The sequence below is a fragment of the Ranitomeya imitator genome, chromosome 7, assembly GCF_032444005.1.
Source record: "Ranitomeya imitator isolate aRanImi1 chromosome 7, aRanImi1.pri, whole genome shotgun sequence".
Taxonomy (NCBI): domain Eukaryota; kingdom Metazoa; phylum Chordata; class Amphibia; order Anura; family Dendrobatidae; genus Ranitomeya; species Ranitomeya imitator.
Genome location: NC_091288.1, coordinates 142,922,237 through 142,949,819, shown reverse-complemented (window position 1 = coordinate 142,949,819; position 27,583 = coordinate 142,922,237). Strand labels below are relative to the sequence as shown.

Genomic DNA, 27,583 nt, shown 5'->3' with positions numbered 1-27,583 from the left:
TTAAAAATGAACACTATTCAGAAAACATTTATTTAAAAATTAGCATTACACAAGAAAAGCAACATATGCATTGTGCATTTGTTTAGAGTTGTGCAGAGTCCTAAAATGTTTAAACTGCCTGGGACACCTAGACAACCCGTGGTTCTTTTATAGCCTTGCAGTTATTTTTCTGGAACAGAATATAAAGCTTTCACACATGCACAACATTGTGAAGCAGAGAACCTTAGACTCAAAAAGCTATAACCCCCTAGAAGTCACAGGTGAGGCATAAAGAAAACGGCCGAAAGGAAAAATGCATTCACGAAGCCATTGCAGCAAGGGGAGTATTGTCATATTGCAAAAAAGGTAGACTTTAGGCCTGATTTTTCAAGACCAATGTTTTCCATGCCAGTATTGATGCAAGAATGAATCAAGCGCCTTGCATGTGCCTCTTGGTGAATGTGTGCATCTTATTGAGTGACTATCAAACTTTCATCAAAGCTTTTTTGCCAGAAACCAGTGTAATCAGGAACAGTGCTTTTACACAGTCCTTCGGTCAGCCCAAACGGTTCTAGTCAAACTTGAAGGGGGCAATCCCACCTCAAAGATCCTATCCCAATATGTAGTAGGTGTAATAATAATATTACCAAAAACCTCCAGTTAGAAATGTAGTGTAGTTTTCTGATTCGTTATGTTTGTCCTCATGTGCAGACCGTTGCAGGACCTTAAGTATCCATGGTTACATCCACTGATAAAAGTGACTTGGCTATTTGCTAGTGGTTGCAACCATGGATATCCAAGGTCCTGCACATGAAGGAAGAGCCATAGCAACAAACAAAAAAAAACTCTACACTACATTTCTAATTGGAGGCATTTGCTAATTTTAATTACTTACTACAGATTTGGATAGTATGGTTTGGTTGGTACTACCCCTTTCACTAACAAGTATCCCTTTGACTATGGCCAAATTATGTTGATTGTCAATTTAAGACTGAGGAATGCTAAAGTCATCCTTTATGTGACTTGCGCTGTTCTCCTCCAGCACAGAGCAGCCATCCACTTCTGCTGATGTCATGTCAGAGTGGCAGTTTGTCTTCCTGTTTACAGGACTGGACTACTGGTGTCTTGCTGATTGACAGCTGGCTCTCCCCTGTTTAACTGGGGAAGTTGGCTGTCAAGCATGATAGTAGTCCTGCCCCTGTACAGAGGAAGAGAAACTGCTGCTCTGTTGGCAGGGAGAAGCTGAATCTCTGGAAGGAGCAGTCAATGACCGGCACCAGGTGCAGACAAGACAGGTAGTTGCCTTTGTTCGCAACTATATGCTTTTTTGGTTTTGTTTTTTTTAAGTCCCAGATATCCTCTAATTTATTGGGTTTTCACTGTTCAACATAGGCCTCCTTTAAATCCAATTAGATAAAAAAAAAAAAAAAAATAAAGACTGCATTTTATAAGGGCACTCTTTTTGGAGGGGGTGGAAGGTATTTTTAAACAAAATCACAGGAAGGTGGAGGCAGGTTTTTTTTTTTTTACAATTGCTGAAGAGGACAGTTTAAAAATTTATGTTACATTTTACGGAATGAAAAAAAAAAAAAGAGTTACAATTAATCTACTTGTTACAATAGAGAGAAAAAAACAAAAAACAAAAGCACAATCAAAACACATGCACATCTGCCAGTTCACAATCTCTACAACAAAATGTCCTTTACTAAATTGTCAAACACATGTTAAGTGTAGGATGTATCTTCATGTTTGAACACGTCGATTTGATTCAGTCAAGTAGTTCCCACTCTAATAGCGGCCTAGGAGGAAAAAAAAAAAAAAAGTATTTTAGCAAAACAAAGCCAGTGATCTTTATCTTAAGTGACCGAAATAAAAGTTATATAAAAACACATACAGATAAACCAAACAGATTGTATTGTGTTTTATGACCAACTGAAAGAGCAGGAGATTGAGGAATCTCAGGGGCAGCAGCAAATTTGTTCCAATTACTTAAACTTAAAATCTGAACAATGAATATGAAGTTTGACAGCAGTAAACCAATAAAAAGCACAGTAAACCTTTGACTCCGGCCTCCACTTTGACATAAACTCTGTTACCCATTAGCTGTCACAACAATCAGTTCACTGGTGGTAGTTTGTCATTGCTTCTGATCTAGCTGAACTCAAGGGCCTGAGCCCATGGTGAAGTGATTTGTAGATTATACCACAACTGTCAAAACTGAGCGCAATTAAGGCAGTGTTATTTCTCTATGCAGAAGATTGAGCTCTACAATCAGTCCCAGTCTTGACAGGATATGCAAGTGTTGCCTAATCAGGCTAAAAAATTGCTTATGAGCTATGGTGGAATCTGGTGAGATCTCATTAACCCCTTTACCCCCAAGGGTGGTTTGCACGTTAATGACGGGCCAATTTTTACAATTCTGACCACTGTCCCTTTATGAGGTTATAACTCTGGAACGCTTCAACGGATCCTGGTGATTCTGACAATGTTTTCTCGTGACATATTGTACTTCATGATAGTGGTAAAATTTCTTTGATAATACCTGCGTTTGTGATAAAAACGGAAATTTGGTAAAAATTTTGAAAACTTCACAATTTTCCAACTTTGAATTTTTATGCAATTAAATCAGAGATATGTCACAAATACTTAATAAGTAACATTTCCCACATGTCTACTTTACATCAGCACAATTCTGGAACAAAATTTTTTTTGTTTTGTTAGGGAGTTAAGGGTTAAAAGTTGACCAGCAATCTCTCATTTTTACAACACCATTTTTTTTTGGGACCACATCTCATTTGAAGTCATTTTGAGGGGTCTATATGATAGAAAATACCCAAGTGTGACACCAGTCTAAAAACTGCACCCCTCAAGGTGCTCAAAACCACATTCAAGAAGTTTATTAACCCTTCAGGTGCTTCACAGGAATTTTTGGAATGTTTAAATAAAAATGAACATTTAACTTTCACAAAAAACAAACAAACAGCAACTGAAAACCACCGCAGTGAAGGCCTGGCAGAGCATCAAAAAGGAGGAAACACAGCGTCTGGTGATGTCCATGAGTTCAAGACTTCAGGCAGTCATTGCCAGCAAAGGGTTTTCAACCAAGTACTAAAAATGAACATTATATTTAAAATTATTTAATCTGTCCAGTTACTTTTGGTCCCTTTAAAACACAGGGTGGCACATGTTAAGGAGCTGAAACTCCTAAACCTTTCATCCAATTTTAGTGTGGATACCCTCAAATGAAAGCTGAAAGTCTGAACTTCAACTGCATCTGAATTGTTTTGTTTAGAATTCATTGTGGTAATGTCTATAACCAAAATTAGAAAAATGTTCTCTGTCCAAATATATATGGACGTAACTATGTGGTTTCCATTTTTTTTTTTTTTTTTTTACTACCAATTCTAATCTATGCTGCTGTTCACATTCCAGGATTTAGGGAAGTATAGAAGTTTAATTTACCTACTGATGGTAAATACAGACGGACGACACCAGTATAATTTTTTTTCACATACATTTGAACACTGACATGTTAATGAGGCTCTCAGTTCACATTGTCCCTGCACCTTTAATTGACAATTTATCCTTAGGATAGGTCATTAGTATTAATGGGAGCTGAACAGAAGTTGTAAAATTCTCACAGCAGTAACTGGTACATGTAAAAACAATGTAAAAACAGCTGAACATTAACCCCTTAGCGACCGCCGATACGCCTTTTAACGGCGGCCGCTAAGGGTACTTAAACCACAGCGCCGTTAATTAACTGCGCTGTGGAAAAAGTCCATAGCGCCCCCCAGAGGCCGATTTTCTCCGGGGTCTCGGCTGCCGAGGGTTGCCGAGACCCCAGAGAACATGATTCGGGCGTTTAACCCACCCCGCATTTGCGATCGCCGGTAATTAACCGTTTACCGGCGATCGCAAAAAAAAAAAAAAAAAAAAAAAAAAAAATAATGCGATCTCTTTTTCATTTCTCTGTCCTCCAATGTGATCGCACATCGGAGGACAGAGAAAAGGGGTCCCAGGTGGCCCCCCAATACTCACCTAGCTCCCCCGATGCTCCTCGTGTCTCCCGGTGGGCTCCGCCATCTTCAAAATGGCGGGTGCATGCGCAGTGCGCCCGCCGGCCGGCACCGGGAGAATCTTTGGGGTCTCGGCTGCCGGGGGTAGCCGAGACCCCAAAGAGCATGATCGGGGTCGGTATTACCGACCCCTGTTTACCGGCGACCGCAAAAAAAAAAAAAAAAAAGTAAAGTGTAATTCTGTCCTCTGATGTGATCGCACATCAGAGGACAGAGAAATAGGGGGATTCGGGGACCCTAGCATACTCACCTAGGTCCCTGGATCCTTTTGCTGCTCCTCCTGGCCGCAGAACATGGCGGACGCATGCCCAGTGCGCCCGCCATCTGTCTCCATCTGCCGGCCGGCAGGAGAACAGCAGTTGGGGCTAAAATTAGGGTTAGGGGTAGGGTTAGGGCTAGGGCTAAATTTAGGGTTAGGGTTGGGGCTAAACTTAGGGTTAGGCTTCTTTCACACTTACGTCGGTACGGGGCCGTCGCAATGCGTCGGCACAACATACCGACGCACGTTGTGAAAATTGTGCACAACGTGGGCAGCAGCTGTAGTTTTTCAACACATCCGCTGCCCAATCTATGTCCTGGGGAGGAGGGGGCGGAGTTACGGCCACGCATGCGCGGTCAGAAATGGCGGATGCGACGTACAAAAAAACGTTTCATTGAACGTTTTTTTGTGCCGACGCTCCGCCAAAACACAACTGATCCAGTGCACGACGGACGCGACGTGTGGCCATCCGTCACAATCCGTCGGCAATACAAGTCTATGGGCAAAAAATGCATCCTGCGGGCACATTTGCAGGATCCGTTTCTTGTCCAAAACGACGGATTGCGACGGAATGCCAAACGACGCAAGTGTGAAAGTAGCCTTAGGGTTAGGGTTGGGGCTAAAGTTGGGGTTAGAGCTGGGATTAGGGTTAGGATTAGGGTTGGTATTAGGGTTAGGGTGGGCATTAGGGTTACGCTTGGGATTAGGGTTACGCTTGGGATTAGGGTTAAGGTTAGGGTTGTGATTAGGGGTGTATTGGGATTAGGGTTAGGTTTGAGGTTAGGGTTGAGATTAGGATTAGGGGTGTGTTGGATTTAGGGTTTTGATTAGGGTTATGGTTAGGGTTGACATTAGGGTTGTTTTGGGGTAAGGGTTGTGATTATGGTTAGGGTTAGTGATTAGGATTATGGATCAGGTTGGGATTAGGGTTAGGGGTGTGTTGGGTTAGGGTTGGAGCTAGAATTGGGGGGTTTCCACTGTTTAGGTACATCAGGGGGTCTCCAAACACAACAGCCAATTTTGCGCTCAAAAAGTCAAATGGTGCTCCCTCCCTTCTGAGCTCTGCCGTGCGCCCAAACAGTGGGTTACCCCCACATATGGCGCATCAGCGTACTCAGGACAAATTGGACAACAACTTTTGGGGTCCAATTTCTCTTGTTACCCTTGTGAAAATAAAACTTTGTGGGCAAAAAGATCATTTTTGTAGAAAAAATGCGATTTTTTTTTTTGTCACTTGTGGGGGGTTTCCACTGTTTAGGCACATCAGGGGCTCTCCAAACGCGACATGGCGTCCAATCTCAATTCCAGCCAATTCAACATTGAAAAAGTAACACGGCGCTCCTTCACTTCCAAGCTCTGCGGTGCGCCCAAACAGTGGTTTACCCTCACATATGGGGTATCGACGTATTCAGGAGAAATTGCACAACAACTTTTGTGGTCTAATTTCTCCTGTTACCCTTGTGAAAATAAGAATGTGGGCGAAAAGATCATTTTTGTGTAAACAAAAGCGATTTTTTATTTTCACGGCTCTACGTTATAAACTTCTGTGAAGCACATGGGGGTTCAAAGTGCTTGCCACACATCTAGATAAGTTCCTTAAGGGGTCTAGTTTCCAAAATGGTGTCACTTGTGGGGAGTTTCCACTGTTTAGGCACATCAGGGGCTCTCTAAATGTGACATGGCGTCCGATCTCAATTCCAGCCAATTCTGCATTGAAAAAGTCAAACGGCGCTCCTTCACTTCTAAGTTCTGCGGTGCGCCCTAACAGTGGTTTACCCCCACATATGGGGTATTGGCGTATTCAGGAGAAATTGCATAACAAAATTTATGGTTACATTTCTGTTTTTACACTTGTGAAAATAAAAAAAAATGGTTCTGAATTAAGATGTTTGCAAAAAAAAAGTTAAATGTTCCATTTTTTCCTTCCACATTGTTTCAGTTCCTGTGAAGCACGTAAAGGGTTAATAAACTTCTTGAATGTGGTTTTGAGAACCTTGAGGGGTGTAGTTTTTAGAATGGTGTCACACTTCATTATTTTCTATCATATATAGACCCCTCAAAATGACTTCAAATGTGATGTGGTCCATAAAAAAAAAAAAAATGGTGTTGTAAAAATGAGAAATTGCTGGTCAACTTTTAACCCTTATAACTCCTAACAAAAAAAAAAAAAAATTTGTTTCCAAAATTGTGCTGATGTAAAGTAGACATGTGGGAAATGTTATTTATTAACTATTTTTCATGACATCTCTCTGATTTAAGGGCATAAAAATACAAAGTTTGAAAATTGCAAAATTTTAAAAATTTGCCATATTTCCGTTTTTTCATAAATAATCGCAAGTAATATCGAAGATATCCTTGCCCCCACGTGGCTACGATCACTCTATGAAAATTTCAATTTTACAGATCAATTTGTGAAGCACCTGGGGGTTTAGAGTGCTCACTATGCATCAAGATAAGCTCCTTTTTTTTTGAGGGGGGGGGGGGGGAGGGGGGGGGAGGGGAGAGGTCTAGTTTCCAAAATGTGGTCACTTTTTGGGGGAGCTCCAATGATGTTTAGGCACACAGGGGCTCTCCAAACGCGACGTGGTGTCCGCTAAAGATTGGAGCCAATTTTTCATTGAATAAGTCAAATGGCGCTCCTTCCCTTCCGAGCCCTGTTGTGTGCCCAAACAGTGGTTCCCCTCCACATATGGGGTATCGGTGTACTCAGGACAAATTGTACAATAACTTTTGGGGTCTAGTTTCTCCTTTTTCCCCTTGGGAAAATATAAAAATTGTTGCTAAAAGATCATTTTTGTGACTAAAAAGTTAAATGTTCATTTTTTCCTTTCATGTTGCTTCTGCTACTGTGAAGCACCTGAAGGGTTAATAAACTTCTTGAATTTGCTTTTGAGCACCTTGAGGGGTGCAGTTTTTAGAATGTGTCACTTTGGGGTATTTTCTGCCATATAGACCCCTCAAACTGACTTATTAGAGGACTGGGGGATCTGCAATACCAAGATAGGTTATTACACTTGGGGCTATTTAGTTTGGAAAAACGAAGACTAAGGGGTGATCTTATGGTAATGTATAAGTATATGAGGGAAAGTACAAAGACCTTTCTGATGATCTTTTTAATCATAGACCTGAAACAGGGACAAGGGGGCATCCTCTACGTTTGGAGGGAAAAAGGTTTAAGCATAATAACAGACGCGGATTCTTTACTGTAAGAGCAGTGAGACTATGGAACTCTCTGCGGTATGATGTTGTAATGAGTGATTCATTACTTAAATTTAAGAGGGGACTGGATACCTTTCTGGAAAAGTATAATGTTACAGGGTATATATACTAGATTCCTTGATCGGGCGTTGATCCAGGGAACTAGTCTGATTGCCGTATGTGGAGTCGGGAAGGAATTTTTTTTCCCCAATGTGGAGCTTACTCTTTGCCACATGGGTTTTTTTTGCCTTCCCCTGGATCAACATGTTAGGGCAAGTTAGGTTAGGCTATGGGTTGAACTAGATGGACTTATAGTCTTCCTTCAACCTTAATAACTATGTATGTAACTATGTAAATGTGAGGTGGTCCCTAAAAAAAATAAAAAATGGTGTTGTAAAAAATGAGAAATCGCTGGTCAAATTTTAACCCTTAACTTCCTAGCAAAAAAAAGGTATTTCCAAAATTGTGCTGATGTAAAGTAGACATGTGGGTAATGTTATTTATTAACTATTTTGTGTCATAACTCGTTTAATATAGAATATAGAAACTAAAAATTTGAAAATTGTGAAATTTTCGCCAAATTTCCATGTTTTTCAAATAAACGCAAAAATTATCGACCTAAATTTACCACTAACATGAAGCCCAATATGTCACGAAAAAAATTATCTCAGAACAGCTAGGATCCGTTGAAGCGTTCCTGAGTTATTACCTCAAAGGGACACTGGTCAGAATTGCAAAAAAACAGCCAGGTCATTAAGGTCAAAATAGGCTGGGCCATGAAGGGGTTAAACAAGAGTTTAATACAGTTCCGTTGCTCAATAGAACACCAATGTGTGACCTTCAGACAGATTGTGTAGTGGAATGAAAGAAACAGCACAACTTACGTGGAGAATAAGACCGAGACCTGGAGCGAGACCTGTATCCGCCTCTGCTATAGTATGGTGAAGGAGACCGCCTTCTGTCAAATTAAAATTACATTAAAAACAAGGCATATGATTAGAGCCATTTAAGAACAACTTTCTTTTTAGCCTCAATATAGCATAAAAACACACTGATCAGGCAAATTACCTAGAAAACTGATCCCGGTCCTGGCCTCCACGCCATCCTCCACCTCCACCTCCACCACCACCACCACCTCCGCCTCCCCTATAATACAGAATATTAGATATATGAATGCATGGGGGGAAAAAAAAAAAAAAAAAAAAACGACTTCATAAATTCATCAGGTGCCGCCATTTTGAGACACTAATTTATATCAAATAAAATGCATATTACACATGCCATCATACTGCAGCGCTGGAGGAACCACCTGCTGCAGGTGATTTTTTTCTTAATCCCCCTTAATATAATATTCATTATGCAAAATAGGGGGCAGGTCAGTGAGGGATCAGTGACCTTTGAGAAGCCATACTGGTGAATATCTAATCAGAGAACCACAAAGATATCCCCCCCCAGAGAATGAGAATCTCATTAACAGAAAGGATTAAACAACCATGAGATGAATTTATTCATCCAAAGAATCATTGTAATCAGTATAACGGTGCCGGGTGTGTATGGTCACCGCCCCTGCCTGTAACAGACATAGCTGCTATAGCTTGAGGAGATATTAACCCCACCTTTCTGTCATTAGACGTACTATTCCGTCCATGTGGGGTGTGTGTTTAGGCACATCAGGGGCACTCCAAACGCCACATGCCGTCTGATCTCAATTCCAGCTAATTTTAGCTTGAAAGTCAAATGGCGCTCCTTCCCTCCTGAGCTCTGCCATGCTCCCAAAAAGTGGTTCCTCCCCACATATGGGGTATCAGCGTACTCAGGACAAATTGGACAACTTTTGTGGTCCATTTTCTCCTTTTACCATTGGAAAAGAAAAAAAAATCGTTGCTGTAAGATCATTTTTGTGACTAAAGAGATAAAATGTTCATTTTTTCCTTTTGCGTTGCTTCTGCTCCTATGAAACACCTGAAGGGTTAATAAACTTCTTGAATGTGGTTTTGAGTACCTTGAGGGGTGCAGTTTAGAATGGTGTCACTTTTGAGCCATACAGACCCCCTTAAAGTGACTTCAAATGTAGAGTGGTCCCTAAAAAAATATGGTTTTGTTAATTTTGTTGTAAAAATGAGAAATCACTGGTATAACTCCCTAATGAAAAAAAAATTTTGTTCCAAAATTGTGCGATGTAAAGTAGACATGTGGGAAATGTTATTTATTAACTATTTTGGGGGACATATTTCTCCGTTTTAAGAGCATAAAAATTCAAAGTTTGAAAATTGCAAAAAATTTCCAAAATCTCAGAATTACCAGGATCCATTGAAGCGTTCGAGTTATAACCTCATAACGGGACAGTGGTCAGAATTGTAAAAATTGGTCCGGTCATTAACGTGCATCAACCCTCGGGGGGTAAAGGGGTTAAAAAAAAAAAAAAAAAAAAAGTTAAGCACTAACAGGCAGGTGATTGCCACCCACTTGCCTGTTGTGCCAGGCACAGGTCTCCACCAGCGTCAGTAGTTTATTTTCATGTTCACAGGGTGGGATTACAAATGTGATTTGAGAGTAAAGATAGATATTTACATCGAAACCAGAAACTGAATGGGGGAAAACCTTGTTAATGCTGCAGCTGTTTTCAGGGCCATTTCATACATACTGTAGGGTTCAGGCTCCAAGGTAGGCACTAGAGTTCACACAAGCCATGGATTCTTATGTCAAAGCAGTGGGTGGTTTATTGTCCTCCATAAACTTACAAAGCTCTGTAACCCCTAAATGACCAGGTAATATTTTTCAAAATCTGACTAGTGTCACTTTGTGGCGATCATTCTATATGTTAACATATTGCAGTTATCTTGAGATTATAGTGTGTCAAGAAAAACACTTTATGATATTAAAGAAAAATGAGCCTAATTTTACCACTAAGTGTATATATTTATACTACACCCAAAATGTTATGAAACATTTCCCATATGTCTGATGTACGTCACCACAATATGTCCAAAGCTTTTATTTTATCGTGTTAGGAAGATCAGAAGGTTTAAACGTTTAGTAGCACTTTCATTTTTTTTTTTAAGGAAACTTGTAAAACTTTTTAATGACCTATTCAGTTCTGAAGAGACTTTGGGAAACATATTGGAAATATGTAAAATTGCTACCATTTTAAAAACCGCACCCCTCAACGTATTAAAAAAATGTTTTATGGTACTTAGTTAACCCTTCAGTAACGCACAGTGGGATGAAAAATTATAGCTCTGTACAGGCTGGTTTTAACCTGCGAGACTCGGCCGTATCTCGAGTATGTGTGATCCCGGCCTTAAGGTACCGTCACACTAAGCGACGCTGCAGCGATACCGACAACGATCCGGTCGCTGTTTGGTCGCTGGAGAGCTGTCACACAGACAGCTCTCCAGCGACCCCGAGGTCCCCGGTAACCAGGGTTAACATCGGGTAACTAAGCGCAGGGCCGCGCTTAGTAACCCGATGTTTACCCTGGTTACCATCGTTAAAGTAAAAAAAAAAAAAAAAAAAAAAAAAAAACACTACATACTTACCTACCGCTGTCTGTCCCCGGCGCTCTGCCTCTCTCGTCTGGCTGTGAGCACAGCGGCCGGAAAGCACAGCGGTGACGTCACCGCTCTGCTTTCCGGCTGCCCGGCGCTCACAGCCAGACCAGAGAAGCAGAGCGCCGAGGACAGACAGCGGTAGGTAAGTATGTAGTGTTTTTTTTTTTTTTCTACTTTAACGATGGTAACCAGGGTAAACATCGGGTTACTAAGCGCGGCCCTGCGCTTAGTAACCCGATGTTTACCCTGGTTACCAGCGAAGACATCGCTGAATCGGTGTCACACACGCCGATTCAGCGATGTCTACGGGGAGTCCAGCGACGAAATAAAGTTCTGGACTTTCTTCCCCAACCAGCGACAGCACAGCAGGGGCCTGATCGCTGCTGCCTGTCACACTGGACGATATCGCTAGCGAGGACGCTGCAACGTCACGGATCGCTAGCGATATCGTCTAGTGTGACGGTACCTTTAGAGCGTTACCAGCATCATTTGGAGCAAGCTTAGCACCTGCCGAGCTTGTTCCATACACCCCCGCTACAACAGCCTACTCCCACCCCTTAAAGTACTACTAACAACAGATTGTAGATCAGATGCCAGTCATTAAGTGCCATGGTAAATGCAGATACCAGCATCTAAGCCAATGGAAGCAGGAGGCTCCCACTATTAACACCAATGCTTTAGCTCACAATTTTTTTTTTCTGTGGACAGGGAGCATTTTATACAAGTTAAACTAAAAATAGTACAATTCTCACTTTACCTGTAAGATGAACGGCTATAGTATTCCCGATCGTCATATCCTCCACGTTCATAACCTCGCTCGTAGTAGTCTCTTCGGCGTGAACTTCCACTACTTTTGAAATTAAAGCGAACAGAGGGAAAGTGAACAATCTCAATCCAACAGCTCGTTACGTCAACATTCGATGTGAAACAATATTCTTAGCTTTTACAATTTGGCAAAGCCTATGAATATGCCATAGGGTAAGAGAAGATTAATATGAAGATTTAATAAGTTCTGTAAACTTTATGATAAGGGCATTGGTTACTTTCTAAAACTTAAACAGAACATTGTCAACATTTTGCCAGAATGCTTTTGTTTCGCAATGAAAGTTTTTTGTTGCCATTTTGAGCGTTCCAGCATTAATAGGAAAAAGAAAGAGCGAGCGAGAATTTCCCCGACGGGAAATTTTTCCACGCATGCTCTTTGAAAAGATGGGACCCGTTGCTGGATTCCTGCTTTTCACAGGCAGCAAAGCATCCTGCGCCCATAGGTTATTATTGTAGCCAGTGACGGGGCAGCGCAGGATACTTCGCTGATCGATTTTCCAACGTGCAGAGGGGGGAAAAAAAAAAAAAAAAAAAAACACACTTTCCTCTGCATGTTTTCTCTGCCCGACGGACTTTTTTTATGCAGGATCCAGTGAAAGACGGATGGGAAACGGATGGCCATCCGTCGCTAATGCAAGTCTATGAGAAAATGCAGGATCCTGCATTCTCACAAACGACGATTGTGACGGGAGCTGAAAGACGGAAGTGTGAAAGAGGCCTAAAGAGTAAGTGGGAGATGGGCATTATTGCCAGGGCTGGTGCTGTACATTTTTTCCTATTTGCAGTAAGAGACTCTGAAGACAGACTAAAGTACAGGTTTGCTTGATTGACCAGTGTGTATGGGGGTAGGGGGTGTTATGGTCGCCGGCAGACTGATAGTTGGGAAAGATGTTAATTGCGCATTTCAGATTTCAGGCTGACAATTGTGTTCAACCTGAGATAAGTCATTGGATTTGTCAGAATATAGGAGTGCTTGGCAGAGCGGGTGTGTATGGGAGAATCGGCTGAGAGGACCATTGGTCAGTAATCCAATGTGTAGCGCACTAAAAGCCTTGCCTGCAGCAGTGTCAGGAGATCATGCTCATGCCAAAGGTCATACTGGGATGGTGACTTTGGGTAGGGGTTTAAGCCAAGTTGCAGGGAGTGTTCCCACTGCTGTCTTGTAGCCCAGTACAAGAGATATGACCTGCCTGTAGTCAGAAAGGCTATAAAAGGCACAGATGATTGGCCTCGGGGAGACCAAAACATCCAACACCGCGGAAACACCATCACGTGTTTCTCAACGCAGTGATTCCAGAACACTGCCCCCATCCCTTATGGGAAATATGCAGATGCATGTAAAGAAGCTGCGGAGACACCATCACGTGTTTCTCGACGCAAGCAGTGAATAGCCAGGCATATTTCCCCTAAGGGATGGGGGCAGTGTTCTGGAATCACTGCGTTGAGAAACACGTGATGGTGTCTCCGCGGTGTTGGATGTTTTGGTCTCCCCGAGGCCAATCATCTGTGCCTTTATAGCCTTTTTACTAGGCACTGCTCCTAATAGCCAGATTCCTACTCCACACTGATGAGGGGCAAAAACCCCGAAACAGCTGTCTGTGGATGGATACCATGTTTGGCATAGGTGGCTTTCCTTCATAGGATGCTGCCCTTCCCGTGGTTGTTCCTTCCCGGAGAAAGGCCTGGCTATTCACTGCTTGCGTCGAGAAACACGTGATGGTGTCTCCGCAGCTTTTTTACATGTAGTCAGAAAGGAGCAGAGGATCCAAATCAGGAAGTGATTGCAATGAAAACAGCTGGTTGTCAGGGTACAGGGAGAGAAGCCAGAACACAAAACTGGTACAAAAAGGTATATATGGAGGTTCTTTACTAGCATTATACTGAGGTCTCTTTGGGGGAGAGAGTAACCAAGTAAGGGTAGTGGAAAACCTCTAAATGCAATCTGAAAAACAACTGTTCTCAATTCCTACACCAAGTACAGACAAGCTTCCCCCTGGAACACAACACATCTCATCTTTCATACTTACTAGGTCGGCCTTCCCATATAGATCCCTGGTGTAGGAGTATGAGGTCTTTTTGTTATTGAGAAATCAACTCTTATCCTTCTTCCATCCAGTTCCATGCCGTTGGCACGTTCTTTTGCCTGAAACAAAACCACACGACATGAACACACAGCATATACAAGGTCAAGCTTTGGTTCAGCAGCAGTGGTAATTTTATCTATTCATGGCATGACAGAAATATTCTTAAAAGGCCAATTATCGTGAGAACAATTTAAACATTACATCATATTCTCACCTCCTTCGCATCATCCACATTTTCAAAGTATACAAATGAGAATCCTCTAGATCGTCTTGACTGCTGATCATACACAATGGAAACATCAGCTATTGGACCATATTTCGAAAACACCTCTCTTAGGTCACGCTCTGTGGTATAAAGACTTAGGCCAAATACACCTAAGCAACAGTTTGGATCAGGGTTTGCCTAAAGGGTAAAAAAGTCACAAGATTACAATTTTTATGGTCTAAAAGGGTCCATTTTTGACAGCATCACTATAAATGAGTAACCTACTCTATTGCCTACATGACGTCGACGATTTGACATAGGAGAGTGACTATGGCTGTGTCGTCGTCTATAATCTCTGCTGTATGAACGGCTTCTTGATCTTCTGTGGGATCGAGAACGAGTGCGAGATCTTGTATAGTGACGACGAGAACTTCTCCTTGATCTTGATCTGGGGGTGTGGAAAGGAAAGAATGTGAGGAAAAAAAATAAATAAAAAGAACACTCTTAGCAACAGTATTTAATACCAAAATAATATCTGCATTAAAGGCTTTCCAAAGCTGAACATAACATTTTTGCAATTACTTTGACAGAAAATTACTGCATCTTAACAAGTGTGCAATATGCACGCTGTCAGGATAACACTGTCGGCATGAGCAGCCATTAGTTTGCATACTTGCGGTCATGAGACAACTGCTCAAGATGACAGCAGAGGGAGAATACTAAGTGTACACATTACACAGTTCTATTCTGTGAGTTATATGCAGTCTGGAAAGCCTTTAAAAACCCATCACCTATACAATATAAACAGAACCATGAAAACAAACCTTGATTCAGATCTTGATCTAGATTTGGATCTTGAACGTCTTGATCCCTCTTTTGATCGAGATCGGGCTGGAGAACGATTGGGAGAGTGGCTTGCAGACTTGCCTGAGCGTCGAGCACTCCCACTCCTAGAAGCAGATCGAGATTCCTACAACATAAATAGTACATTAAGCACAAATGACTTGCCAGTGCGTTAAATAAATTACCTCCGTCAAAGTTGAAGTCTTTAGTAGGAATCTGAGTGAAATTTAATTACAACCCCATTTTTTGCCTATGTGTTTTACCCTGTATGCTTGCTTTAACAAATAATGCATGCATATAATTTGATATATACAGGGACACAGAAACAGACTAGTAATTACTTAGCGTAGAGCTTTAATGATGCCAGATTACTTCTCATCTTAAACTTCATTTTTATTTCTTTCTTCATTCTTCATTTCAAATTCTGACTTCTTTTCATCTTCCTGACTTCATAAATATTTCTTAAAATTCTACAAGTAGGGCTTCAGTTCTTACAATTAGCATGCATACTTTTTTTTTTTTCATATTTCAGCTTCACTTATTTCTGAGCTTCAAAAAATTCTCATATAATAAACGTGTCAAATGAAGACTTCTGTATTTTCCTTCTTCAATATTAACCTTAACAGAAAAAGAACAGGATGGAGTTTAAAATCTTTAGGATCAAAACTCTGAAATCTAGTTGAATGTATAAGAAAAAGTAGTCTGAATGCCAAAATGGCTTTGAGTGCCCTGATAATGTGCCCTTATATATGACATGGCAGTTCTTATTCTACAGCATGCAATAGAATAGTGCAGTAGCAGTCAGTCTAAGTTACACTACAGTAAATGCTTAGAATGAGGCCTTTAATATTGGGTGCCTAGGTTCAGTGGAATTTAGAAAGAAAAAACCCACTGGCTGCAGTTTCCTGAAGTGTCAAGAAGACAGTCCGGGTGGCACAGTGGCTCAGTGGTTAACACTGCTGCTGTTTATATAGAACTTAAGTATTAAAGGAGTTGTAAATGGGACCATGGGGGCAGAAAAAAAAAAAAAAAAAAAAAGCACCCTACAAGCTAAATAATTAAGAAAAATGGAGTTGAAGTACAAAAAAAAAAAAAGTATATTAATGCACCATTTTTTATGGTAAATAATTTTTAAGTCCATTATGCAGTGATAAAAATAGTAACAGCATTATCTATCAGGTATGTTGAATGCTCAGTCGCAGAAACAATCTTGGCCTATGATACCTTTTTATGGCTAAGAAAAATAAAAATGAAGTTACCAAGCAAGGAGACCACTGAAGATCTCTTCATCAGGAAGTATTACACATGTAGCTGGCATCTACCTTTAGTAACAGATCAGCACTAAAGCAGATTGAAGTTATTATTCTAAAAGCTGCTGTCAGCAGCATTTGTGTGATGATCCTACCCAGGCTTCAATTCAGACACCCATCTCCAATGCAATTGCAAGGAGCTCATGACAACCAGGAGCCAGATGAAAGGCACCAGGTATAGAAAACCACTAAGAGCAGGTTTTCAGATTGTGACTTGTGAGTAGCCCTGTACAGAAGAGCATATGTGGATGAGCATATACTGGCCTTCGTATAGTATGACAGAGTCACATATCGGGTATCAGCATACTCAGGACAAATTGTACAACAACTTTTGGGGTCCAATTTCTCCTGTTACCCTTGGGAAAATACAAAACTGGGGCTAAAAAATAATTTTTGTGGGAAAAAATTTGTTTTATTTTTACGGTTCTGCATTATAAACTTCTGTGAAGCCCTTGGTGGGTCAAAGTGCTCACCACACCTCTAGATAAGTTCCTTAGGGGGTCTACTTTCCAAAATGGTGTCACTTGTGGGGGGTTTCAATGTTTAGGCACATCAGTGGCTCTCCAAATGCAACATGGCGTCCCATCTCAATTCCTGTCAATTTTGCATTGAAAAGTCAAATTGCCCTCCTTCGCTTTCGAGCTCTGTCATGTGCCCAAACAGTGGTTTACCCCCACATATGGGATATCGGCGTACTCAGGACAAATTGTCCAACAACTTTTGGGGTCCATTTTCTCCTGTTGCCCTTGGTAAAATAAAAACAGATTGGAGCTGAAGTAAATTTTTTGTGAAAAAAGTTAAAAGTTCATTTTTATTTAAACATTCCAAAAATTCCTGTGAAGCACCTGAAGGGTTAATAAACTTCTTGAATGTGGTTTTGAGCACCTTGAGGGGTGCAGTTTTTAGAATGGTGTCACACTTGGGTATTTTCTATCATATAGACCCCTCAAAATGACTTCAAATGAGATGTGGTCCCTTAAAAAAGTGTTGTAAAAATGAGAAATTGCTGGTCAACTTTTAACTCCCTAACAAAAAATAAAAAAATGTATTAAAGCATTGTTTGCAAACATTTCTATATGAAAAAAAAATATATATATATATTATATACCACTAGGGGGAGCATTTCCCGTTTTAGACCTCAAGCAGCTATAGTAAGACTTACCAGCTTTCCTCTTTGCTGGAAAATTGGGGCAGTAACTGCTGACATCACCATTTCCCTCCCCTTTTGGGTGGTCTAATATCCCTGGGGCAGAACGAAGAGCAGCATAACAGGCAGAGCCATTTTGTGTGCGATTGCCCTGTGATCTGCTATCACCAGCAGTTACTGCATCAGAAACAGCTACAGAGTTTACAAAAAAGCAGAACACAGTGGGCTCAGCAGCATGGTGGACTGGAGGAAAAGTGAAGACATGTGGTGTTTATGTATGGAGCAGCATTATCTGAGCAGAGCCGTCTGTGACTCAACCCTCAGTAAGATAAGGAGGAGATCCAGGTCTGCAGAGAATGGCCAGGCATTGTGGAGGGAGGGGAGAGATACATTGTATGGCAGAGAGAGGCAGGCTGTGAATGCAGCTTACTGGAGATCACAGGGTCTGTGTGTGAGGAGGCGGAGACAGAGCAGGAGAAGCACACATGGAGGGCAGCTTGTGAGAGCAGAGGATGTCTGCCCAGGACGTGCAGTGCAGTGCCTGGAGTACAGAGGAGCATGGAGATAAATCACCCGCACTCCCCATCCTCCGGTTCCAGTGAGTGCTTCTCTCCTGCGATAGAAAGTAAGTGGAGCTCGGCAGATAGCACTGGGCTATTATAAAATGGCGGCCAGTCACACCTACAGCAGTGAGTTGTGCAGCCCACAGAGGCTTGCCCAGGTCACTGCTAAAGCAGCTACAATGTTAGAGAAAGGAGATAATAGACTGGCGCTGACCCCATGTCCATGGCGTGCCGTAAAATGACACTGATAGTGTCGTGAAACCAAGATGTCAGCCCCCAGTAACTTCTTTAAACTCATATTACACATGTAATGTTTCACATGCATTTAAAACGTGGTTATAGCAGCATGTTATGCTACATTACAGTGCTCTGTGATTTAATTGCATAAAAATTCAAAGTTGGAAAATTGCGAAATTTTCGCCAAACTTCCTTTTTTTTTTTTTTTTACAAATAAATGCAGGTAATATCAAAGAAATTTTACCACTATCATGAAGTACAATATGTCACGAGAAACCAATGTCAGAATCACTGGGATCCGTTGAAGCGTTCCAGAGTTATAACCTCATTAAGGGACAGGGGTCAGAATTGTAAAAATTGGCCCAGTCATTAACGTGCAAACCACCCTTGGGGGTAAAGGGCATAAGCACCAGCATCACTTTGATGCAGCCTTTTTTTTTTTTCCAGCAAAATGGCAGCAACTCAGTAGCACCTATTGGTAAGAGACAGATGCTACTGCATCATTTTGCTGGATGTAAAAAAAATTTTTCTATCCCCACAATACCCTATGCAGCATGTAAAATAGGGGGCAGGTCAATGAAGGATCAGTGACCTGTCATAAGCACATAAAGATATATGCAAGCAGAGCACCACATAAAGCCCCCCTGCAAGGCCACCCCCAAAGTAGGAGAATCTCATCAACTGAAAACTACAAATACAGATTAAACAACAAGACGGATTTCTTCACTCCAGGAATTTTAATCAGTATAAGGCCAGAGTCACATGCGAGAAACACGTCCGTGCCTCACATGTGAAAAGCAAGCTCTGGCGCTGGCACTTCGGAGCGGAGCGTGTGGCCACATAGCAACACATGGAGCTGCACGCTCCGCTCCCAAGTGCCAGGAGCTTGCTTTTCACATGCGAGACACGGACGTGTTTCTCGCATGTGTGACTCCGGCCTAACAGCTACAACCTAACACTGTCTGTAGTTTACTGAGCACAATCCTGCAGACAGGTTTGCTCCGTTCCCCACCTAAGGCACTGATGTAGCTGGCACAGTACAATGCTTGGCTATCTTTGCCAAACAGAAGTGGACAAGTACCATCAACTAAATGGTGGAAATAGAACCCCTGTTCTCGTCATTGAGGGAGATGGGAGGTGGCACTGGCCAGTCTGCCAGCCATCAGATACTTCGGATATGTTGTACAGGCAGTAAAACCAGATCAATAGCTCAGGTATCAGTACTGTATGCCCCATGCATGCATTAAAGGGATTGTCCCACGAACAAAGTTAACTTTAATCAATACATCTCGGAATAATAAGTTCCACAATTCGATGCGTTTAAATAAAATATTCCTGTAAGGAGATAATCTTTTAAAAGTACCCCTGCTGTGTACTGTGCAATAGATGATCAGATCATGTTCCTGCACGGTCAGACAACCGTTACATAGCAGGGGCACATTGATAAGATTTGCAGGTCAGGAATATTTTAATTTAAACATATCCAATTGTGGAAATTATGCCAAGATCTATTGATCAAAATGAACTTAGTGGGAAAATCCCTATAATACTTACCCACTGCCATCTTCTGCAGCTTCCAGCTCAACTCCAGTACCTCCCCTGCATGGTGTGACCCCAACTTGCACCGCAGACCATTTCTTCTTTTGGCGATTTCCGACCAAACAAGAAACTGTAGTGAGCCAGCAGGTCACTGCTGTGGTCACATGACAGGTGAAAGCAGGAACAGCAGAAGATGGTGGACAGTATGTTTCACATTCACAGCACACAGCGAATGCTAACAGATGTAGAAATTAATGGGACTGTCAGCACAGAGTTAAGGTACCTTCACACATAACGATATTGTTAACGATATCGTTGCCATTTGTGACGTAGCAACGATATCGTTAATTAAATCGTTATGTGTGACAACGACCAACGATCAGGCCCCTGCTGGGAGATCGTTGGTCGCTGAATAAAGTCCAGAACTTTATTTCGTCGCTGGACTCCCTGCTGACATCGCTGGATCGGCGTGTGTGACACCGATCCAGCGATGTCTTCACTGGTAACCAGGGTAAACATCGGGTAACTAAGCGCAGGGCCGCGCTTAGTAACCCGATGTTTACCCTGGTTACCATGCTAAAAGTAAAAAAACCAAACACTAGACACTTACCTACAGCTGTCTGTCCTCCAGCGCTGCGCTCTGCACTCCTCCTGTACTGGCTGTGACGTCACCGCTCTGCTTTCCGGCTCCCAGACAGTACAGGAGGAGAGCAGAGAAGCAGAGCGCAGCGCTGGAGGACAGACGGCTGTAGGCAAGTATGTACTGTTTGTTTTTTTTACTTTTAGCATGGTAACCAGGGTAAACATCGGGTTACTAAGCGCGGCCCTGCGCTTAGTTACCCGATGTTTACCCTGGTTACCGGCATCGTTGGTCGCTGAAGAGCGGTCTGTGTGACAGCTCTCCAGCGACCAAACAGCGACGCTGCAGCGATTCGGATCGTTGTCGGTATCGCTGCAGCGTCGCTAAATGTGAAGGGGCCTTAACTGTGCAAACCAAGTACAGGCACTCAGTGCTTCACAGCAGGGACAAACATTATTAGGCTATGTGCACACGCTGCAGATTTGCAGCGGATTGGCCGCTGCAGATCCGCAGCAGTTTTCCATGAGTTTACAGTACCATGGAAAACCAAATCAGCAGTGCACATGCTGCAGGAAAAAAAAAAAAAAAAAAAAAAAAAAAAAAAGGTGGAAACGCTGCGTTGTTTATTCTGCAGCATGTCAATTCTTTGTGTGGATTCCGCAGTGGATAACACCTGCTCCATAATAGGAATCCGCAGGTATAAAACTGCAGGTGGAATCCGCACAAAAAACGCCGTAATTCCGCAGTGCGGATTTACCAAAATCAGTGCGGAAAAATCTGCACACCTTTCAGCAACATGTGCACATACCCTTAAACACCCCCCACCTGCTTGTTTCCATATGTTAGCCATTCTCTGGGTCTATGAAGCCAGAGCTGTCATCAAAGGGGGCAGGGCGGAGATAGAGGGACAACAAGCAGGTGGAAAAGTATATTATATGTTTGGTCCTGCTATGAATTACTGAGTGTCTGTACTTGGTCACTGTGCTGACAGAGTCACTTAAAAAAAATATCCTGGAGTACAACTATAATGGTAAGGGTATGTGCACACGTCAGGTTTTTTTCCTGACAAAATCCGGAGATTTCTGGCAGAAAATCGCGTTTTTTTCGCGTTTTTTTTTCCCGCCTGAAAGTCATTTTGGCTTAGAAATCCGCAAAAAGAATGAGCATGTCCATTTTTTTTGCGGAATGCGTTTTTTTGCGGTAAAAAACGCATCTGATAGGATGCATATTTTTAGCGTTTTTGATGCGGAATTATAGCGTTTTTATAGCGAAAATCTGCAAAAAAAACGCTAAAAATCCGGACGTGTGCACATACCCTAATGCCTTTCACACTTTTTTTTTGTTTACAATCAGTCACAATCCGTCAAAATGTTGAAAAGACGGATCCTGTGCAGATTGTAAAAAACTGATGCACTGCGTCTTTTTTTTTTACTGATCCGTCGAGGCTATGTGCACATGTTGTGTATGCATCTTCGCCGCGTTTTTCCGCTACGAAAACACATACACAACCCATGTTAAAAATATAAATGTGATATTCTTACCATCCAGATGCTCCTGTTCCCAGGAATGCCTTGCGAGACAATGACCTGTGATGATGTAGCGGTCTCGCGACACCACTACGTCATCGGGTCATTTCGCAAGGCATCACGGGGAACAGGAGCATCGGGAAGGCTGCGGGGGACGCCAGAAGGTAAGAATATCACAATTTTTTTTTTTCTTTTAATTATTTTTAACATTATATCTTTTTACTATTGATGCTGCATAGGCAGCATCAATAGAAAAAGTTAGAGAGCGAGAATTTCCCTGACTGGAAATTCTTCCACGCATGCTCAGTTTCAAAAGACGGAGCCTGTCGCTGGATTCCTGCTTTTCAGTCAGCGACGGATCCTGCGTCCATAGGCTTCCATTATAGCCAACCACAGACGGTGAAGGATCCGTCGCTGAGTGATTTTACGACAAACAAAAAACGTTCCTCTGTGCGTTGTCCCCGCCCGACGGACAGCAATTTTACGACGGATGAAACGTGTGGCCTACTGTCACAATCCGTCGCTAATACAAGTCTAAGAAAAGAAATTGATCCAGCAGAATTTTTTTTTTTCACAAAACGACGGATTTTGACGGAAGTGTGGTACAAACATCTCTTCTCGCTGTTATCTGCTGTCTACCATCATGCAAACTTCCCCTTTAATTTACCTGCTGAATGTTTGCCAAATTCATTTGTTGCATTGTATTACTTACTGCAGTACATCCATGCTGGGATCACAGGAGATACTATCGTGTTCAAGGTGTAAGGGTACCGTCACACAGTGGCATTTTGATCGCTACGACGGCACGATTCGTGACGTTCCAGCGATATACTTACGATCTCCCTGTGTCTGACACGCTACTGCGATCAGGGACCCCGCTGAGAATCGTACGTCGTAGCAGATCGTTTGAAACTTTCGTCGTCAAGTGTCCCGCTGTGGCGGCATGATCGCATCGTGTAACAAAGGTGTGCACGATATTGTATACGATGTGCGCATAGTAACCAACAGCTTCTACATTGCAAACATGTCATGAAATTATCGCGCCAGCGTCGTGCATTGCGAAGTGTGACCGCAGTCTACGACGCTGGAGTGATAATGGTGCGATGCTGGAGCGTCACGGATCGTGCCGTCGTAGCGACCAAAGTGTCACTGTGAGACGGCACCCTTAGAGCATATGTTTGCAGCCAGGCTCAGTGCCTTTGATCATGTAACCTCCCCTGAGGTGTTGGCCGATTGCCAATACATCTATATACATAAGTGTCTAAGGGGTACTTCCGTCTGTCTGTCCTTCTGTCACGGTTATTCATTCGCTGATTGGTCTCGGCAGCTGCCTGTCATGGCTGCTGCGACCAATCAGCGACGGGCACAGTCCGATTAGTCCCTCCCCTACACTCACACAGGGTTAATGGCAGCGGTAACGGCCCGCGGTGTAACGCACTCCGTTACTGCTGCTATTAACCCTGTGTGTCCCCAACTATTTACTATTGATGCTGCCTATGCAGCATCAATAGTAAAAATATGTCATGTTAAAAAAAAATAGTAAAAAAAAAACAAAACAAAAAACAGAAAACCTGCTATACTCACCCTCCGCGCCACGCTCCCGAAACCACTCCATTGCAAGCAGCAGCTTCCGGTTCCATCCCAGGGCTGGTGTGCGACAAGGACCTGCCGTGATGTCACGGTCATGTGACCGTGACGTCATTATAGGTCCTGCTCACACCAGCCCTGGCACCGGAAGCTGCCGCTTGCAATGGAGCGATCCCGGGAGCGTGGCGAGGAGCGGAAAAGGCAGCGGATGGCGAGTATAGCAGGACTTCAACGGGCTATAGGTGAGTATATGTTTACAGTGTTTGCTCCACTAATCCTCTCTCTCTCCTTCGCTATCACAAACCCCAGAACTCACTAACCTAATAAACATCTCCCCTTCCCTCTTACCTCCCCACCTGTCCTCTGCTGACCTGCTCCTCAACCTCAAATCTGTCCTAAGAAAACAAAACAAGTCGGCCACTCTTTCTCCCACCTGCTCTCCCTTACTGCTGGAGACATATCTACCAACCTGGGACCCCCACAGCTCATACATCCCACTACTACCCCCTCCTATCGCTCCCTATCTAATATGAACTACCGCAATCTTTCCAACATAAAACCCGTGCCCCCGACGCCCACCTCCCTGCTCCATCTCCCTGGAGCACTCTGGAATTCCTGCTCAATCTGCAATAAGCTTCATGTGATTCACGACCTTTTTCTCTCTCGCAATCTTGCCTTCCTTGGCCTGACAGAAACATGGCTAACACCCTCTGACACCGCCTCCCCTGCTGCACTGTGTTATGGAGGTCTCCACTACACCCACACCCCTCGACCCAGCAACAAACATGGTGGAGGAGTGGGTCTTCTCCTTTCTCCTAACTGCACCTTTAACCCAATCCCACCTCTACCCTCCCTTATCCTCCCTTCATTTGAAGTCGACTGTCCAAATCTACTCTCCCTCCAACCTCCAAGTGGCCATCATATACCGACCTCCGGGCCCAGCCACTGCCTTTATTGACCAATTCTCCACTTTATCTCTGCTGACATTCCCACCATCATCATGGGTGACTGCAACATCTCCATTGATACTCTTCAGTCAACAGCCTCCAAACTTCTGTCCCTTACCTCATCCTTTGGACTTACTCAGTGGTCGTCAGCAGCCACCCACACAGACGGACGGACATACATTAGACCTGGTATTCACCCGCCTCTGCTCTCTAACTTCACCACCTCCCCTCTCCCTCTATCCAACCACCATCTGCTCACCTTCTCATCCCTGTCCTCCTCACTGGTCATCCATGTCCAGCAAAATGTGCACCCCCGCAGAAACCTTGCACCTAGACACCCACACACTCTCTGACTATCCTACCACTGGCATCCATATCCTCACTCCATGACAGACAGTGCCACTGCTTTCTACAATGCCACTCTCGCATCAGCTATTGACACAGTTGCCCCTCTCGTCCATGGCAGAGTGCGACGTATCAATAGACAACCCTGGCACAATAACACCACTAAAAAGCTCCGGCAAGTGTCCAGGGTGGCAGAGCGGCGTTGGAAGAAAACACACCTGCAAGACGACTTCACTGCATTCAAACAGGCAACACTCGCTATTAAATCTGCTCTCTCCTCTGCTAAACAGGTCTACTTCACAACCCTTGTATCTTCCCTATCCTACAACCCCAAACAGTTATTCAAAACCTTTAACTCCCTCCTCCGCCAAACCCCCCCCCCCCCCCCCCCCTTCATCTCTGCTGAGGACTTTGCCACACACTTTAAAAATAAGATCAACCAGACAAGGCAAGTCTTCATTGTCCAACCACCACAACCCCTTTGTATACCAGACCAATGCCCAAACTCCATAACCTCTCTCTCCAACATCACTGAAGGGGTGCTTAATTGTCTCCTCTCCAAATCGTACCTCACCACCTGTGCGCTCGACCCCATTCCATCTTCTCCCCAACCTCACCACCACACTTATCCCATCCCTAACCCACCTCTCCAACCTATCACTATCTTCTGGCACATTCCCTTCTGCTTTCAAAGATGCCAAAATCACACCTATCCTTAAAAAGCCAACCCTCGATCCAACTGCTATATCCAGCTATCGCCCAATATCGCTGCTCCCATTCGCTTCCAAACTCCTGGAGCAGCACGTCCACGCTGAACTTTCCTCCCACCTCTCATCTAACTTGCTCTTTGACAATCTACAATCTGGTTTCCGCCCCCATCACTCAACTGAGACAGCCCTGACCAAAATCACTAATGACCTACTTACAGCCAAAGCTAACGGAAAATACTCTGTACTCCTTCTAGACCTGTCCTCTGCTTTCGACACAGTTGACCACTGCCTCTTACTACAGATCTTCTCCTCATTTGGCATCAAAGACCTCGCCCTATCCTGGATCGCCTCGTACCTTTCCAACCGCACATTCAACGTCTCCCACTCCCACACTACCTCCTCATCCCACCCTCTCTCTGTTGGGAGTTCCCCAAGGCTCTGTTCTAGGACCCCTACTCTTCGCAATCTATACACTTGGTTTGGGACAACTCAAAGTCCCATGGATTCCAGTACCACCTCTATGCTGATGACACTCAGATCTACCTCTCTGGCCCAGACGTCACCGCTCTGCTGTCCAGAATCCCAGAGTGCCTATCAGCCATATCCTCCTTCTCCTCTCGCTTCCTCAAACTCAATGTGGACAAATCTGAACTCATCATCTTTCCTCCATCCCATAGATCTTCCTTACCTGACCCATCTATCGCAATCAATGACATCATGCTTTCCCCGTACCGGAAGTCCGCTGCCTCGGAGTAACCCTTGACTCTGCCCTGTCCTTCAAACCGCACATCCAAGCTCCTTCCACCTCCTGTCGTCTCCAGATCAAAAAATATCTCCAGAATCTGTCCTTTCCTCAACCGTCAATCTACTAAAATGCTAGTGCACGCCCTCATCTCCCGCAACATCCTTTTCTGCGGCCTCCCTGCTAACACCCTTGCACCTCTCCAGTCCATCCTTAAAGGGACACTATCACCTGAATTTGGAGGGAACAATCTTCAGCCATGGAGGCGGGGTTTTTAATTCACCCTTTCCTTACCCGCTGGCTGCAATATTGGATTGGAGTTCATTCTCTGTCCTCCGTAGTACATGCCTGCACAAGGGGTTAATAGAGGTGAGCGCGTCTCTGTTACAGACTGGGGTGGTGTTAGAAGTCTGTGGCGAAGACGCGCTCACCAAGGAGGGGGAATAGAGGCGAGTATGTCTCTGCCACGGACTAAGGGGGATAGAGGTGAGCGCGTCTCCATCAGACCGAGGGGTGGGGGGATAGAGGCGAGCGCCTCCCCACCAGAGACTGGGGGGGGGGGGGGAGAAAATAGAGGTGAGAGCGTCTCCACCAGAAACGGGGGGGGGGTAAGAGGTGAGTGTCTCCCCATAGACCGGGGTGTTGAGAGAAAGGTCAGCATCAGGCCAAGTTGTACAAGCAGAGCAGGTGCCACATGCCGTTTCCACTACACAAGAAATAATATTAAATGAAGGGCTAATAAATGATCTGCTCCTCAAAATGGTGAAGCTGAACCCATGCAGGGCAGACAAAGACCCCATTGTGCACACACAAGCCCACCGGCTTATAAGCGCACAGCTGGCCCCGGCCCCCCGCCAGTGCGGCGGACTCACGTTACAGTCGTCACGGCGCGGAGCCATTTCATAAGAGCGGGTATCCGGCCCACAAAATGGCGCCCGGCCGGAGGCAGCAGACAGTGCGCACCGCCATTACAGGGCCGCAACCGGGCACGGCACTGCCGCGTGACGCTACAGGTCTCTAAGAAACCGGGATAGCAGACGGTAGTTTCCGGTCACAGAGAAAGAAACCCGGGAACATAACCTACGTCTATGAGCAGCCGTCACCACAGCCCAGGACACGCGATAGTACGCAGCCATAACTAATGCACATTAATACTGACCCGACCGCCAAAATTCTGCTCCCCGCTGTCGCTCATCTTGGCTGCAGTGTGACCGTCCACGTCGATGGCTCTTCAGGAAGTGCAGGAGCTCGTGGTGGCTTCACTGCTATAACAGGCGGTCAAGGGAGGCGCGAAAGCTCCTTCTCGGTGGGCGGGGCCATTCACTCT

At 43.9% G+C, this 27,583-nt stretch overlaps 1 protein-coding gene across 3 annotated transcripts; it reads right to left on the bottom strand.

Annotated features, from left to right (window-relative positions):
• On the bottom strand, window positions 1–27,583 carry TRA2B (transformer 2 beta homolog). Of its 3 annotated transcripts, XM_069733872.1 has the most exons (10): window positions 27,416–27,583; window positions 15,365–15,641; window positions 15,005–15,150; window positions 14,466–14,628; window positions 14,190–14,378; window positions 13,919–14,034; window positions 11,824–11,916; window positions 8,584–8,661; window positions 8,400–8,473; window positions 1–1,778 (listed from the first exon to the last, which is right to left on the bottom strand). In XM_069733872.1, the coding sequence occupies exons 4-10, from the start codon at window positions 14,496–14,498 to the stop codon at window positions 1,768–1,770; spliced, it is 594 nt and encodes a 197-aa protein (XP_069589973.1). In that variant the 5' UTR covers window positions 14,499–14,628; window positions 15,005–15,150; window positions 15,365–15,641; window positions 27,416–27,583; the 3' UTR covers window positions 1–1,767. The 3 variants fall into 3 exon arrangements, with proteins under 3 accessions (XP_069589973.1, XP_069589972.1, XP_069589971.1); XM_069733871.1 differs by lacking the exon at window positions 15,365–15,641 and having other exon boundaries at window positions 14,478–14,628; window positions 27,416–27,582; XM_069733870.1 differs by lacking the exon at window positions 15,365–15,641 and having other exon boundaries at window positions 27,416–27,580.

Excerpts from the sequence above, each read along its gene's own strand:
- TRA2B (XM_069733870.1), bottom strand. The coding sequence starts at position 27,451 with ATGAGCGACAGCGGGGAGCAGAATTTTGGCGGTCGG. Across the intron at positions 11,917-13,918 it reads TATATGGGAAGGCCGACCTA|TAGTGGAAGTTCACGCCGAA; the intron begins GTAAGTATGAAA and ends TAATTTCAAAAG. Across the intron at positions 8,662-11,823 it reads TATAGCCGTTCATCTTACAG|GGGAGGCGGAGGTGGTGGTG; the intron begins GTAAAGTGAGAA and ends TCTGTATTATAG.